Source organism: Patella vulgata, chromosome 8, assembly GCF_932274485.2.
Source record: "Patella vulgata chromosome 8, xgPatVulg1.2, whole genome shotgun sequence".
Taxonomy (NCBI): Eukaryota; Metazoa; Mollusca; class Gastropoda; family Patellidae; genus Patella; species Patella vulgata.
Window position 1 is genome coordinate 13,022,686 of NC_065886.2, and position 17,398 is coordinate 13,040,083.

Sequence of the window (17,398 nt, forward strand, 5' to 3'; positions counted from 1 at the left end):
CTGCTCCAGCCACAGTAGTGGATCATTCCTTTGAGCAAAAAAAAAGTTACTGCCATTAACTCCCTTAATTACCAATTAAACTGACCCCAAACTCTACTTTACATAGCTTAACATATAAAAAAACAATTTCCCATTGAAATAAAGGTGAAACCTAGCTTAACACATGATCAATTCATAAATTTAATAAAATCCAACGTCTACGCAATATTTCTGTCGTTTTTGAAATGGTCAGTGTTCTACTCTTCACTATTTGTAACATAATTACTTATTATTTCCATGCTGATATATGTATTGAAAGTTTTGCAATTGAAGCTATAATTTTTACTTGCACAAAGTCTCAATCCTGAGTGTATCAATTGTAGTGGTGGACAAGACAAGTACAACACTGCTACACATATTGCTGCTAACCAACTCTATGTGAGAAAATTCAACAAAAAAGTGAAACAGAAAAATATTTCTATTTAAAACAATGTTCCATTACAGCTAATTGATTATAAACAATGTTCTATTACAGCTAATTGATTATAAATGTATAAAATATGGACCCATGATAAAACTTTGATCAGGATATAGGCCTACACAACAAGATATGAGTTAATAAACATCAGTTGATCGCGAATCTTGTAAATTTCTTCATTTTAAAACATTTTTTCTGATCTAAGGGCTTACCATGAGTAATATAAACGTAATTTCCTTATTATTCATAATTTTACGTACAGGTAGAAGCTACGCTATGAGTACGTTATTGAATAATAGAACCTATAAAATCTGTCTACGAGATGTCATTAATTATAGGGTTTATAATGAGGGAACATAGCTTTTAAGAAACTCTTTTTTCCTTTAGGCCTAACAAAGATAGCAATTCGAGATCATTGATAGAAAAAAAAGTAGGATAGATCTAGAGTATTACTAAGTAGAAGTACTATTATTTATTGCCAACCCAAGCAGGTCAAATGTCAGCTGATAGAAATCCAATAACAAATCTGATAGCTTTTAAAATTAAATATGTTGCCTTGGTGTTTCGGCAATTCTTTTTTGATACTGTCAATTAGCTCCCAATATAGAAACCCAGAAATAAATAAGGGGTGTTTAAGATATAATAAGGTGCTAAAAATAGTCCAAAATTGCAAATTACCACCGACTTTCAGGAAAACATAGAACGATTTTGGTTGGACTGTAACAAAAATGACGTCATTAATAAATATTTATTAGGTGATTCCCCTTTTGAGAAATGTATCACGTGATAAATTGGTGACCAATCAAACGAGATATCCGGGTATTGACATCATCACAGAGGCCAAGACCATAGAACTGTACTGACGAAGACTTTCCATGTGATCATTTCACGTTGTGTAGGCTATGTATATCATTAATATTTTGTAATAAGTGTTGCTTGAATTTTCATTCATATTGGAATTTAGTTCCAAAGCTACGGAATAACTGCTATTTGAATGGTAAGTATATAGGTGGTTTATATTATAAATAGTCGGCACAGAGTCTGTTGACAGTCAATCTCAATGTGATATTATTGATAAGAAGAAGGGAAATCAACTGACACACACTGACACAGTACAGAAAGACACCATCGTGGTCAGCGTGGGTGATCGCAGTAGAAACTGACAATTTTGACAGGCTAGCTATCTATAGGTTACGTACATAATATGTCCGGTGCAAAGGACGAAAGGTTGAAATGTCAGATTCTACTATTTGCAGTTCAATGTGACATTTTTGATTTTGTCAGGAAAGGTCCTAGTCATAGGGGTACATTTAGATAAAATTATAATGAAACATTGTGCCGTGGCCTGAGTGGGTTACTTCCATAAAAAAAATTTCAAACAGCAATAACATACATTAAAATCTACTAACAACTGAAAAATAGAAATGAACTAGACAATGTGCATGCTTTATGATAAAATAAATATATCTATAAATAATTAAACTTCCATCTGATTAAAACTCAGATCCTATTTGAGTGTTTCGTTTTTTACAATTCAAAATTTCATTTTGTCTTACTACGATAGGCTGCTATAGAGTCAAAAGCCACTTGTATGAACCCTGACACAACCTCCCACTACAACTGGTCAGATCTTCATGTAGGAATGCCAGTCAAGTCGTCCACAAATGATGCTAGATTTATAAAGACAATAGATATGGATGTAGAAGGGGCCATTTACACTTTTCAGTTTAATCGGTTTAATTCCACATGGATTTGTTTGTAATTGATTGGTTATTAAAAAAAATTGTTGACCAATACCACATTTTTCAGTCCAATCTTGATGTTTCGTTGACAACAGACAGAACCAAAATATTGTACAAGAACACTGTCTAGTTCATTGGGTTCTTGATGGATTCGCCAATATGGGATTTGTCACTTCCTGGTTTTAATGCATACATACATTTGTTGTTTATTTTAAGGATTGGTCAATTAAAGTTGTTATATTAAGGTTCCTGTCTAGTCTATAGCCTACATATACCTCATCAATTCGACTGAATATTTTGCTTGAAATCTCCAGTATTGACAGTCTGTTAGGTTTCTCACACATGGTACCTTCCATAATTAGCTAATTACCACTGTGTTTATATATATATTGGGGGGTAGATGGCCGAATGGTTAGAACGTGCGCGTTGTACATTGTATCATAAGGCCTGTCATTGAGTTAACTGGCGTGGTTTCGATTACCTGGTTGTATGTGACAATAGTAGGGTTGCCTGTCTAACCTTGTGAATTTTCTCTGGATCTTTCAGTTTCCTCCTAATAATAAAGACCCCTATGCACAAGTGAATTATTGAAATAAAATTGAACCATATGTTAGTCCCAAAATGACCTACACATGGTTTGTATTAGTGGTGGTTAAAATCTCTCCCTCTTTCTACAGTACATGTATATAATTAGGCATTTGTGGTTTGAACTATTGAAGAGTACAATTAATTACATCTCATAATTTTGATGGGTTTTTTTTATGTTGGAGAGGATGATGACTTTAGATTTAAACTGAATAAAAACTAAATCCCATGTACATGTACCAGATTTTGAAATTGCTCTGTACCCCATAATTTGTGTACATATTTTGAAATTGGAAACCCAGTAAGTACAAAAAATACTCATTTATTTACATTATTTCATGTTAAAGATGGGTTCCCAGAAAAGTATTTATCGGGTGGTTATTTCCAATAAAAGTATGGTAATTTTGGTAGTTATGGAAACTAGAGATATCCAATCTTACTAGAAAAATACCGATTCCATGAAGAACACTCATGGAGCGTATACTGGACAAAAATGTAAGGGTTCCCTAATCGACAGCCCGACGATTAGGAATTTCTGCATGCGTGATGTCAAATGTCACACGCGAACATTGAGCGCTTGAAGTACAAGTTGATAAACTTTATGAAGAGTTAGACATACAACACTTTCTGAGATAAAAATGAAGGAAAAAGACGCGGGTAGTGGATAATCCGAGAATTTAATTAGGATTCGATATTTGTAATAAATAGTAAGCGGTTAAAGACAACATCGTCTTATGTATGCAATGAATTCTCCTCTGACGTCCAAGAGAGGTAAGTCACGTAACGTAAACATGACCTGGTTTGATCGAATTTTTATAGCAGGACATTCTTTCGCAATTTACAATGTTTAAGAAGGATTTGAAGCAAAATTATGACAAATTAATTAGTTTGAATATGTTTTTAGTCCATATACATGTATACCATTAAATCACCCAGTTTGTACGCGGGAACCCATCTTTAAATGGTTAAAATGTCTCACAGATAACACATAAAAACTATATTTTAGCAACTTTATTTGTAAAATATAATCCAAGCTAAGAATGCAATTATAGGCCTTTGTAACAAGTTTTTATGTGTTTTTCTCATTATCATGAAAAATGACTTGCTACATGTAGGTTTTCCATGTCACTGACGATATTCAATACTGGGTATGTACATGTACACTTAATACACAAGGACACAAATATTTAAACAGTATACAAACTATTATATTACACATGGATTATATATCCGTATTACGGGAAGTTTTTATTCATTGGTTCGTTGTTAACCTATCAAATCTAAAAACATGACTACAATGTGGGTGACATGTGAGTGGTTTTCCTTGCTGAAAGTTTCGGTTTTTCCTTACACTTCAAATAATTTATGATTAATCATTTTGACTAGTCCCTATAACTGTTGGTAGCTTGAAATCGGGTGGTAATAAATACATTTATTAGTATTAATACTAATGTAAATTGTGTAATAAGTTCATTATGTAGAGTTCACATGAATAGTACTGTGTTACAATCTTTCCAGTTTTAGTGGCAACACTTCCATGTATACATGTATGTAAGTAGAATATTGATTAAACCGTATTTCATTTCACTTCCATGTATGTTGTAAGTTTATATGGCCACATTGAAATTGTTGTCACAATTTCTTGTGGACACACTTGAAGATAAAATTATCATCTGATTGACTCTTATACGTTGTACATGGAGTCAGAGTTTATATTCATGAGATGTTGATTTCTCCTCCAATTCTGATAATTACTTACTTTGTTGTTGCCCTTGATCTCTATGAAAAATCATGTGGATGTTTTAGTTGTTATCCGATTTGCTTGAAAATGAACATTTCTGTTTGAGATGAATCCTATTGATTTTATAAAGATTATTGATAGTTATTTAGATACTTCTTGCCCTTGGTCATGCTGAAAAATCTTTTGGATACTCAAGACTCTAGAGGCTAAACTGCTGGAATTTTTAGAGGACATGCATGTAGCTATGTGTGTGTTTTTTTTGTCTGGCAACCTATCTTGTATTTTGTTTTTAAGTAGATGTTGACAGTGACATTATAATACATTTATTCTCATGGTGTAGCCCCAGGCAATATTATTTTATTTTATTTAGTAGTCAAGACTCACACAGCAACTCATTCACATTACATTGTACATGATTAAGGCTAAAAAAAAAACATTGCAGATTTCGTCATACGTGTACATGTAGGTTATGAGATGCTGTTGCCCATATGTCTTTCATTCATTTAATTTTATTATTTTAAACCCATTATAAACCACAATGAGTTCATGTACTTTATAAGATAGCTTACAATAAGTTTATCATTAATCTTATGAAGATTCAAACAGTTCTATAAAATATTTGAAATTATGTTGCAATAAATCACCAGTGACAAAATTAGGTCAGTGTACGAAATAATAGACATTTTATGTCTAGGTGTCTATAGTTCTACATACATATAAATTATGTTTGTACAACCCAGGTTTCTGGCAAAATCCAGTCAAGTGAGAACTAGGTAGAGTTTACTGTAGTCGTTTATACATTACTAGAAGAAACCATTCAACTATTTCACACGGTTTCACCTACATGTACCTTATGAAAGAATGTCTAATGTATTAATATGATAATAGCCATTCGAATATATATCCTAGAGGTCTTTCTTACATTAAATACAAAAATAATGTGTGAGTAATATTAAGATACTTTCCCACATAAGTATATGTAATTACAGTTATCTCCAATAAAACTATGGCATATTTGCTATAGAGACACTCAGTACATCATACATGTACATACATACATGTACTAAAAAAAATACTGAATTAGAATTCGTAGAAAAAAACACAAATGGGGTGCCCACAGGATAAAAGTGTAAGGGTGTCCCTAACTCAAAATCCAACCTCGTGGGTTTTCTCCGGTTTCCTACCACTGCTAAAGACCCATACACTCAAGCGAATTATTGAAATAAAATTGAACCATGTGTTAGTCCCCAAATGACCATAGTTTGTGTCAAATGGACATTAAACCCCATTTCAAACTCTCTGTCTCTCCCTAACTGAAAAATACATTCTGTTTCTAACTTTAATAATACATGTAGCCTGCATGTGATAAGCCTACTACATGTACATGTACATGTACATTGTTGTAATAGGCCTACATGTATATGTGGATACAATTGTAGGTCAGGAGTAGATATTATTTCCAAATGTACCTCTTTTTCCTGGATGACTTACATGTATTCTATATATTCCTTTTCTTCCTAAGCATTCCCAGAGTTTCGTATCTTTAGACAGGTTCCGGGAGGTTCTCTCCCCCCCGGGCGAAGCAAATTTTGTAGATTTCTAATGGCCTTTGCATCAATTTTTAAGTTGGGTAAATGTACATTTTCTTGTTAACTGGTTTCAGGATTTATTTATCATATAACCTTTTTTTCCTGGATAAATATTCATGCTAAAGGAAGAATATATACCCCTCATGGTGTAGGTACATTTACGTGTGTGTATTTTTAATTTAGGTACAAAGTATATGAAGATCGATCAAATCATAAAATACCTCCTTGTGATTTGGTGAAAAACAGAATTATTTTACACAGGAGTGTTTTACATGGGAGTGTCATTTATAGATTTAAAAGAGGCCATAAATTTATTCTATTCTTGTGTGTTTACAACAATGTTTGTGTTTTACTTAAACTTTTAGTGCGTACTTACATGTACATATAAGTTAAAGCTGTTTATCCATGTATTTAGGTCAAAGTTCTCTTGACTTTTGGACTGGTTGACACTATTATTTCTAGAATGTACATGTACCTGTACTCATTACTTGATAAAGACTTAAGAAGTGGTTGAAACCTGCTCAATAATAAGCAGTAATTGTATTCCATAGAATTGTGACCTGTATATTAAATAATTTGGAGGATAAAGGTAGTTGAGAAAAGATTTTTATTTTGTTATTTTTGGATCAAAGTATTTTACCAAGGACAAGATTTACTTGTGATATTTTTCTATCAGGTATTTAATTAATTTTGTTTTTTGTGTTGATGATAAGAGACCAGATTGATTGATATATTATAATTGGTGATGGTTTGTTAATACCGGTAATACATGTAACTAGAAGTTTTCCCCAACTTGTGTTGATGATAAGAGACCAGATTGATTGATATATTATAATTGGTGATGGTTTGTTGGTAATAACTAGAAGTTTTCTCCAACTTTGCTTGGTCAAAACTGTATTTGATAATAAATAAGCTTTGAACTTAAAAGTTTAAAGACTTATTGTTGTTCATAGATACATGTAGATGTGTATTACTTCTACAACACTACGAAATACATGTATATAATGATTTCGGGGAAAAAAAACTACGATGCCATCTTATGTGTCGGATTGTCACTGGATTTGAATCCAATCTGCTGCTCAACGATCATTGATGATTAAATAAAAAAATGGATAATCGAGACTCTTTTTTATCGTATCGTCTTTAGTAATGATGACCGAGGCTAGACTGAAAAATCAATCGCTAATATCTTGGTTCAGAGTTGAGCAATTTGACTGAAATTTTCAGCATATTCCCTTTACATTATCTAGTTTTTAACTACATGTATTGTAGTGAGAACTGCCAGCTCTTTATCTGATCTTCCATGATGTATCTTTATAATGTCTTTTGTTTGTGTTTTTCAGGGTAGTTTGTTGAGATATTTTATTTAATCATTGACGTAAACAAACCAAGATGTCTGTTGAAATAGAAGCAAATACGTCAACCATCATTGAAAAAAAATACACCATGTTTTTATCACATAATCACGGTCGGGACATTAACATAAAGCAGGAACCCGTAGAATCTTCAGACTCGGAAGAAAACGACAAAAGCGAATCTGATTTAGACGATAGTGAAAAGTTATCCGCGATCATGATTAAGTGTAAAATTTCTTCAACTGAATCCAAAATTCTTAAGGAAAATGACGATAAGAAGGAGGATGCATGTGAAAAGGAGATCTGCAGTAAATTGTCAAAAGTTACGTTGAAGGAGAAGAATGATGACGGAAAAGATATTGAAGTCATTGTAGAGAATATTAAAAAAGAGGACGAATGTAGAGAAAAGAAAAGAGCTCTTGGCTCTAATGGTTTGGATACTCGAGGCCCGACAGGCGGAATACCAGCAACGTTCTCTCAAAATCAACACATTGTTCAAACTCAGTATCAAAATGGCTACTCATATTCACAGAGCATTCCATATTACCAACAACCACAACAGAATCAATATGGAGGATATGACAACAACCAATATGTTAACAATATGACTAATGGTAAACGTCGACCTGAAGAAGATGACGAGACACCTTATAAGTATCAAGCTCCAAATATTGTACGTGAAGGTATGAATAATTTGAATATACCCGTAAACATACAACCCGAGAATGTTACCAACCAATGTCACATGTCAGGTGGAATGATGTCTGTTCAAAACACATTCATGGATGCAGGTGGAATGTTGTCGGCTGAACCTGCGCCATTTTCTCCCTATATCCCATCAGTTGAGGGCGAAGACCTCTGTAATTTTGATTTTGCGAATGCCTTTATTGGTAATGAAGAGCCAAACAACCAGAACTTCACAACCCCACCATTTAGACAGATACCGTTAACCAACTGTGAGAGTGTTTCTCCAGATTTTTTACAAGATGGCGGAAGTGAAGGGTACGGCAGCCCTGGACACGAGTCTCAATATTCAACCATGGGTGTCGATTCCCCTGCTCCTCGCTCAAATTTGTCAGAAGACAGTGGCATCTCCAGCCCAGATAATAGAAACTTGGATGCAGCAAGTCCGAGCAGCAACATGTCTGTTAATTCAGGCAGTCCAAAAAGTAATGTCTACGCTCCTAATCTGGGCATGCCCCAGCAATACACAAACACTGACTCCATGTCCTGCGATCAGACGACACATTTCTCAAATTATCAGACGACTGAGGTCAATCCACAACCTTCAGACTGCGACTGGGAAGATCTCCTTGATATTGTTCACCAGGATGAGATTAGAATGGAAAATAAAAAAAGACAACAAAGTGGGGAGACACATGTGACAAATTCCAGCAATAATTTGAAGGATAATTTGAATCCTAACACTATACCCACTACATTGCCACGAACCTCGGTGAACGTTGTCACTGGAAATTTCAACACAATCAACAAGCCAGCCAGTCAACCGGTCGTGATGCCTCAAGCATCAGTCAATAATTGTAAGCCATTCATACCAGCGACTCCTGTCAATATGGGTACTCCTGTTGCTGTGACATTGCCGCCAATGGGTAATTCAAATCAGAGCGTACCTGTTAACACTGGACAAATTTTTTTTATAGCTCAAGCTCCTCAACCTGTGTTTCTCGTCAACCAAGGTCCCTTAATGAATAAACAACCAGCCAAAAGACCAATCAAGCCGAATTACGTCCCCATTCGACCAAAATTAGATCCTGTAGCTTCTAAAGAATCACAACACAGCTCCCCGGCACATTCACCGAAAAGTTCCGAGTTAAAATCTCGAGTACCGGCAACTGTGACAGCAGCAGTGAAAGATAACTCAACAGTTCAACCTGTGACCAACAAAAAATCTCCATTACCACCATCTTCTACTACATGTCCATCAAACAATGTTGTAAATACATGTAAGTATATTTCATTGGTACATGTACATATAGTAATCCTAGCTCTAGGACATTTCGTCCCAGGACAATTCATCCCGGACAACTCGTCCCAGAAGACAAATTATCCAAGGTCGAATAGTTCTATGGGACAAATCGTCCTCGGGGACGAGTTGTCTGGGGATAAATTGTCCTGGGCCGAATATTTCTGGGACAAACTAGTGGGCTATGAATAGTCCAGAGAGGCTTCTAGTCAATTTATTGTACTTTAAGTTACGAGTAAGTTACATGTAGCCTACTACATGTATGTAGTCAGTTTTGGAGCATTTACTGGCTTCGATCAATGGATACATGTAACAATAATTTTCTGATGAATTCTTTTCCCATCGACTAAAGATTGATTCATATTAACACATGACCTACTTGCATGTATATAATCAGTGAGCTGAAAAAGAGCTACAATTGTCATTAATTGTATATGTAGCAATCACACCTCACATTAACCAATGGTGAATGTACATCAGGGGCATAACTCTTATCGTTATGTACATGTAGCAGACAGATTCAGACCACAATTAAAAATCATGTGTCTATACTATAGATCTACATGTATAATGATTGTTTAATGAAATAATATTCCCTTGGTTACAGTGTTCAGAGTATTGATACCGATTAGATTCATCTTTCATAACATGTATTTATCTTTTTTCAGCATCATCTTCCCAAAGTAAAAAATTAAATGTAGCAAGACGACATATTGCTAAATTGACCAGCACTGATTTGAGATTTCAAGATGATGAGGGAGATACGTAAGTTCATTTTAAAATTTGACTAATAAAATTTGACATACATGTACATGTAAGAGAACACTTGTCGAAACGTTGGAGGTGTACAAAGTTGGCCAGTATTTTTTGTGGTACATGTAATCACATATATTAACTTAGTTTTCGGTACACATCATGGGACATTGGTGACTGAGTCTTGGTGTTTTAACTAAACTATCATCACCATATAATAGAACTCACACAAATCTTTTAAAGGAAGTTTGAAAACTCATTTGTGTAAATTTGAATATTTATAAGTGATCAAGTTTACTAGTGGATGAATACATTGTACATGTAAAGATGATGTCTTGAGTATGTATTTGTGGATGTAATCAGCAAGATATATACTTGTGTACAATATTATCATGATTTTAAATTTATTTACAGATATTTACATGCAGCTGTATGTAAAGACAGTAATAATATAACTGACTTTGTTCAAGCATTATTAGAGAGGTTAGAGAGAGAAAAATTAATAGGAATGATTGATGTTTTCAACGTACGCCGACAGGTAATTATCTAAAAATATTATAAATTTGATAATTATTTTGTAGACACCATTAGATTGTGCTGTGAGTGTAATAATAAACTATAGATAATTTGTAGACACCAATAACTTGTGCAGTTTTTGTAATAAACTATATTTATTTTGTAGACACTGTTACGTTGTTCTGTGAGTGTAATAATAAACTATATTTATTTTGTAGACACCATTATATTGTGCTGTGAGTGCTAATCATCCTAATATCATAGAAATGATGATAAGATATGGAGCTGATGTCAATACATTAGCTGAGGTAGGTAGACTATGATATAATGACAGTAATTCATCAGGTTGTCGTATTGAAATAACTGTAATACAAATAACATCTAGGGAACTTGGTGTTGGCATTCAAGTAGCTAAGTTGCTATGGTTATTCACCAGTTTGTCATATGGAAATTACTGTAAAACAAAAAAGATTTAGGGAATTTGGTGTAGACATGCAAGGTTCTTCACCAAATAAAATCATAGTGTATACATTCAAATAGTTTCCAAGTTTATTCAAACTGATTTTTTGGTATTTGTTATTCGATGTCAATTTTTTGTCACCTAAAGTTATAATATCCTGTGTATTTTTAACAGAGAATGGTACATGGAGGTACTGTACGTGAAGTTAGAGCAGCGATTCATGTAGCTGCTTCAAATGGTAAAGAATATCTAGAAACATTAAACGCTTTATTAAAGAGTAGAGAACTCAACTTGAACATTGCTAACTCAGATGGTAAGTGTCCTATATGTTTGTTACACCCACTCTTATTGGATATGATTTAACTAGTTTTAAACATTTGCATACAATAATTACACATTTACAAACAATAATTTAGTTTGTTTTACAAAACATAAAGTGTAGTTTAATGGTCGAGAGTGCGATGTTAAGTAATATTTTGATACTGCACGAGGGCATCAGCCTGAGGATTTCATCAATATATCATGCAATGTCTTGCTACTTAAAATAGACACACGCTATATTTAAGTACAAATAATTTTCTATTGGCATGTTGCCCGTGGATTATTTGAAATATTGGTACAACAGGTAAAAAGGATGACTGTATTTTAAAATAGTGGATTGTCAAATACCGTTGTTACCGGTACAATAATGACTAGGGTTTTTTTTATTATTAAACATTAAAATAATTGATTGTATTAATTACAGGTCAGACAGCCTTACATTGTGCTATATTATGTCATAATAAAGCGAAACAAGACTCAATTGACTGTATTGATAGTACACCTATCATAGAGACTCTAATACAACATGGTGCTGATATTAATGCTCAGGTATGTTGACAGTTTCTGATATCCTGCCTAGAAAATGATCATGTTAATTTCATGTTAGAGGTATTCATACAGCAGTTTTAAGAGTGGTTGCAAATTCTCTCTTATTGTCATAACATGGGCAGTTGGTGGCGCAGTGATATGCAGGCCTTCACGCAAAAGGAGCGCTCTCGCTCTCCTGGATGCAACTATATATTGGACGAGGTGCACTTTTTATCACTTGCCTCAATAGTCTAAATTGAAAGTTCATCGAGATTTTCCAAGGTGGTTTCCCCTCGTCAGTGGTGCAGGGAGTCCAATGGGGCTAACATACACTTTAGATAAAAAGATTTTTAATTGAGTCAAAGTATGTGACTTCGATCTCAAACTTGCATGTGACCAAGAGTAGAGTTGCCTGCTTAATTTGGGGGTTTTCTATGGTTTCCTACCACTACCAAAGAGCAATGCACATTAATGTGATAAATATTGTCATATGTTATTTCAGAGAGGATGTAAACCCCTTGTCTCTTAACTTTTACAACGATACATTTCAAAAATAAAAACTTTTGTCTTTCTTTTAGGATAAAAAGAGTGGAAAGACACCTTTAATGTACGCACTAGAATCTCGAAGTCTTCATCTTATTCACACAGTCGTCAAACAGATAAAACAGGACAAGATGAGAATGTATTTACGAACGCAATCATTCGACGGAAACACGCCACAAAAAATCTTAGAAAGTCTGAAGACAGTACTTGATGTGAATTCATGGCAGAAAGTTCATGATATGTTAATGTGTTCTAACAAAGATATAAATGGATTTAATATCCATCAATAAACAAAGTGAACTCTTGATGAGTCATAGTCATAATTTTACCAATGACGGTAATTTGCATGGTCATAATAGAAGTGAACTCTTGACCTCATCAAGTCATGATTTTATCAGTGATGGGCATAATAGAAGTGAACTCTTGACCTCGTCAAGTCATAATTTTACCATATAAAAGCATTTGAGAAATGGACTACAAAAACATTTTGAGAAATGAGACTTACATGTAAGTTAAATGAGTGTTGAGAAACTGAACAAGTATATCTGGTCAAGTATCAGTGTTTGTTTTAGATATTAAGGTGACTTTTGATGAGTATTTACTTTGAAATATTGCAAATATTCCTGTCTTGTCGTTCGTATACACTGTATATATTGTTAGAAGAGAAATACACCCAGTATAGTCAACTGGTGTATATACCGTAGTTGTTCTATTTGACGCCTTTTAAACTTCACTAAGAAAATATACTCTAACTTGGATTTGCTGTAACATATAGTTTGTTATGTAACGGTTCATAAAATGATCCAATAATTTGCCATAGACTTGAACGCGTCTTCGTGAAGTAAAAAAAAATATTGTGAATCACTAACTAACCAAAGATATGGGAGCAATCCTGAAAATAGGGCACCTGTCACAAAACAATGTCAGACACAACCCGTCTGGTGTCTGTCATTCTCTTGGGCTGATTTGCCATTATTTAGTGTTGACATGTCGGATACAAAATTCCAAATATCAGGTACTAGTTGATAAATTCCTGACCTCGATTTTAGTGTGCTATTGTCAACAATATCTTTTATTTGTTAATATATTCAAAATATATTAATTTGATGATAAAAATGCTATACATATTTTTTATTTTTTTTTGCAATTGTAAATTGTTGTTTTGTACATATATATCATCACTACATTACATGATCAATCGAATGTCATAGAAAGATTCGCATTGTTATTTATCAAAACAAAAGACATTTGTTAATTACTGCACTGTATATAGTAGTAAGGTAGCAGTGAGCGTGCCTCAAGAACAACACTAGTACATGTAGCTAATGGATTTGTTCTTGAAATATGAAGGTATGAATCTTGCCTTATGTAAAGGGGAAGAATTGTACAACCCTGTTATCAAAGGGGGAAAATTTGTAAGATCCTGTTATTAATGTAGCATATTATTTTGTTAATTATTGTTGCATGCATAATATATTTTGTTCAATGAGCTACATATGTATGTATAGTTATGTTGTCGTTGATTATATTTATGCACAATTTTAAAATGTCCCTCTTGTCAAAACAGGGTAGAGTACCCTGCCCTGCTTCAAAACAAAACTAAATACATCTTTTATTATGCATATGTACATTTCATTTTTCATGTACTTCATTTTATCTTTCATGACTACCTTCATTAGCCCAGTCTGTGCAGATCAAACAGTAGGATGTTAAACCCCCATTTCATTTCATTTATATTTCATGACCACCTTCATTAGCCCAGTCGGTGCAGAATAGTAGGACGTTAAATCCCATTTCATATCATTTATATTTCATGAAGATTTTCCAGGGACTGTCAAAAATATCAGTATATTGCAATACAGTTCATTATAAATACATACATGTAGCGCAATACAAAATTTGGCATATCAGTATTTTCACTCTAATTTTGCTTTCTTTTTTTAACAGCCTGTCAGCTGAATTGTATCTAAATAGACATTTTCCATTTTATTTATGAATTTAAGCGGCTAAAAAGGACTTTTGTAAAATATTAAAGGATTTTTGACCTTTTATTTACTGTATTGAAATTTAATTTGATATTTTTACAAAAATAATCAAGCTATTTCTAATATTTATTTTTCAAAACTGAGAAATATATGCAAAATTGCTGGAACTGATGTCTAACCTCGTGGGTTTTCTCCAGGTCCTTGGGTTTCCTCCCAATGCTAAAGACCCCTATGTGCAAGCGAATCATTGAAATAAAATTAAACATATGTTAGTCCCAAAATGACCTAGTTTGTGTGGAGTAGACATTAAACCCCATTTCTCTCTCTCTCTCTCTCTCACTGGAACTGATGAGTGATTTAATTAAAATATAGTTTTTCACCTGAAAATAGGTATATTGCTAGATGATTAGAGATCACAATATACAACCATGTTCATCTTTTATTCAGCACAATCTGATTAAAGTACAGATCTATATTTTTTTTATTTTTTTTTATACTTTCAATGGCCTACACTACATGAAGATCTGACCAGTTGTAGTGGGAGGTTGCCTCAGGGGTCATACGAGTTGCTTTTGACTCTCAAATGAAACGATATACGATCTGTGTTCTAATCGGATTGCGTGTAGCATTGCATTAATTAAAATTAGATATTTGCATATAAAATGCTTAATTGTATTGTTAATTGATACCCACGCACAAATCAAAATGTTGTTTTGAATGCTTTTATAGTTTATTTTCAGTTTAAATTGTTAATTACTTAATGATTTGTTGAATCATGCTTACACATCGATTTGCAAATTATTCCATTAACAAGTTGTCACAGACTTGATAACCAGTAAATTAAAATGTCATTATATAATTATAGTTGTTTGTTTTGCTGTTTCTTGATAGTTCTGTCATTCTACAAAACAGGACCCTCATTTGATTTATATGCCCATTTCAATGATAAGACCGGGGGGGGGGGGGTCGGATGGCCGAATGGTTAGCACGTTGTATCATAAGGTCTGTCATTGAGTTAACTGGCGTTGTTTCAATTCCCCAGTTGTAGTGACAAGGAGTAGGGTCGCCTATCCAAACTCGTGGGTTTTCTCCGCGTCCTCCGGTTTCCTCCCATTGCTAAAGACCCCTACACGCAAGCGAATTATTGAAATGAAATACAGATATATTTTAGTCCAAAAGTGACATAGTTTGTGTCGAGTGGACCTTAAACCCCATATCTCTCCCTCAAATTGCAGGTCTTTGATTTTATATGATTATAAGACGTGGTTTGGGTTTTATGAAATTATCTGATTACCTGTATAAGATTTGTTAATGTTTACACTGGGAAGAACTGAAGACAGTTTCCCTTGATTAGTTTTTAGTGCCTTGTAAATGTTCCCCATAACCAACAAAATAAAAATGTGACCGCCAGTATGGACTCACCAGATCAATTGGCTGCTATGGGGATATGTTACATGTGTCTTGCCTGGCAATCTTTTTCCATCTGCCATTACATTGGAATAAACAGTTTGTCTGGGAGAAAATATCCATCTTTAACCTTATTCCAAAGTTAAGACCAAGCCTTTCCAAATCAGAACAATGTTTTCTGCGACAATGAAGAAGGCATACACCATGCAGTGTACTATGAGGGAAATTTTACACTGACAAAAGTTTTCCAGTTTTCTTCAAGGGTTCTTTTAGTGCAAGAGCCATGGTGGCTAAGTGATTAAGACACTGGCTCCCTAGTCTTGAAGTCGCGGGTCGGTGTTGGCCAAGAAAGTTCATCGGGATTTTCCGGGGTAGTTTTCCCTTGTCATTTCATTTCTTTGAAGTACAGGCCAATGTATACATGTGACCTTGGGTTTTTTTGGTATTCATCCAAGCAACAAGACACTGTATTTTGCCAGGCACAACATGCAATGAAGTATCAGTAATATATGTAAGGACTGTCAATGGGGAAAAGTGGCTATAAATAACATAAACAAAATTATAAAGTTTATACAGCAACTTTAATTAAATTTATAGATGGCAATGTTTGCAAACGATGAAAACCAGAGGCAAAAAATTTAATCATGGAATTAACACTCAAACTTTAAACACATACTCTTTTAGCTGCCTGTTAAATAAATAAAAAAAACAACAACAAGTAAAACTAGTCTATTCAAAGTCTTATTCCAGCAATCATTAACCACTACAACTCCGCTATCATTTAGTTGTGCTGTTTTAGGAGGAGTTTCTGTTTCAAACCATTGTTGGCAAATTGATAAAATTTGTTGAGAATCATCAAAAATTATTAGGTTCCTACTGTCTGCATAGTTTAAAATTGTCTGTCTAGATTAGGTAAGGAGTGTATGGGTTTACAACTGTTGACTTCCACTAGCGTAATGTGTTGTTGATTTATTAACAAACTAATTAATTACTCAACACACCCCAGAAAAGTAAACAGTTGGAAACCCAACACTAATCTAGACAGACAATTTTACACTTAAAGCCGTATTAGGTAAGATTAGATAAAGAGCTGACAGTTCTCGCTATAATAGTTTAAAAATAAATACTGAAAAGAGAATATTTTGAAAATTTCAGTCAAATTGCTTCACTCTAAGTCAAGTAATCCACAATAAAGAAAGACCTGCAATAGGTAGATTTAGCTCTTGCATACTGCATATTTAACATTAAATACAGAAACTCCTACTTAAACAGCAACAACCATATGATACTAGAGTTATAGTGATTTACATTACAATATTTACTTAATGCAGGCACTTTCAACACATGGGTGTCCTGTTTCCATTATCCCCCTTTCATTTCCTGAATTTTGTCTAAAAAAATGAGTCTCTATTTTTTTCATTCAAATACAGAT

At 33.8% G+C, this 17,398-nt stretch overlaps 1 protein-coding gene across 4 annotated transcripts; it reads left to right on the plus strand.

The window, feature by feature from the left end:
- The first annotated feature begins 1,302 nt into the window (after positions 1-1,302).
- On the plus strand, positions 1,303-15,418 carry LOC126830170 (NF-kappa-B inhibitor zeta). Of its 4 annotated transcripts, XM_050560477.2 has the most exons (9): positions 1,303-1,454; positions 7,458-8,152; positions 9,131-9,433; positions 10,122-10,218; positions 10,621-10,744; positions 10,941-11,030; positions 11,357-11,495; positions 11,928-12,052; positions 12,610-15,418. In XM_050560477.2, exons 2-9 carry the CDS (start codon positions 7,507-7,509, stop codon positions 12,862-12,864), a joined length of 1,779 nt encoding a protein of 592 aa, XP_050416434.1. In that variant the 5' UTR covers positions 1,303-1,454; positions 7,458-7,506; the 3' UTR covers positions 12,865-15,418. The 4 variants fall into 4 exon arrangements, with proteins under 4 accessions (XP_050416434.1, XP_050416430.2, XP_050416432.2 ...); XM_050560473.2 differs by having other exon boundaries at positions 7,458-9,433; XM_050560475.2 differs by lacking the exon at positions 1,303-1,454 and adding an exon at positions 6,536-6,703 and having other exon boundaries at positions 7,458-9,433.
- Positions 15,419-17,398: the final 1,980 nt, after the last annotated feature.

Excerpts from the sequence above, each read along its gene's own strand:
- LOC126830170 (XM_050560473.2), top strand. The coding sequence starts at position 7,507 with ATGTCTGTTGAAATAGAAGCAAATACGTCAACCATCATTGAAAAAAAA. Across the intron at positions 11,031-11,356 it reads ATGTCAATACATTAGCTGAG|AGAATGGTACATGGAGGTAC; the intron begins GTAGGTAGACTA and ends TATTTTTAACAG. Across the intron at positions 11,496-11,927 it reads GAACATTGCTAACTCAGATG|GTCAGACAGCCTTACATTGT; the intron begins GTAAGTGTCCTA and ends TATTAATTACAG.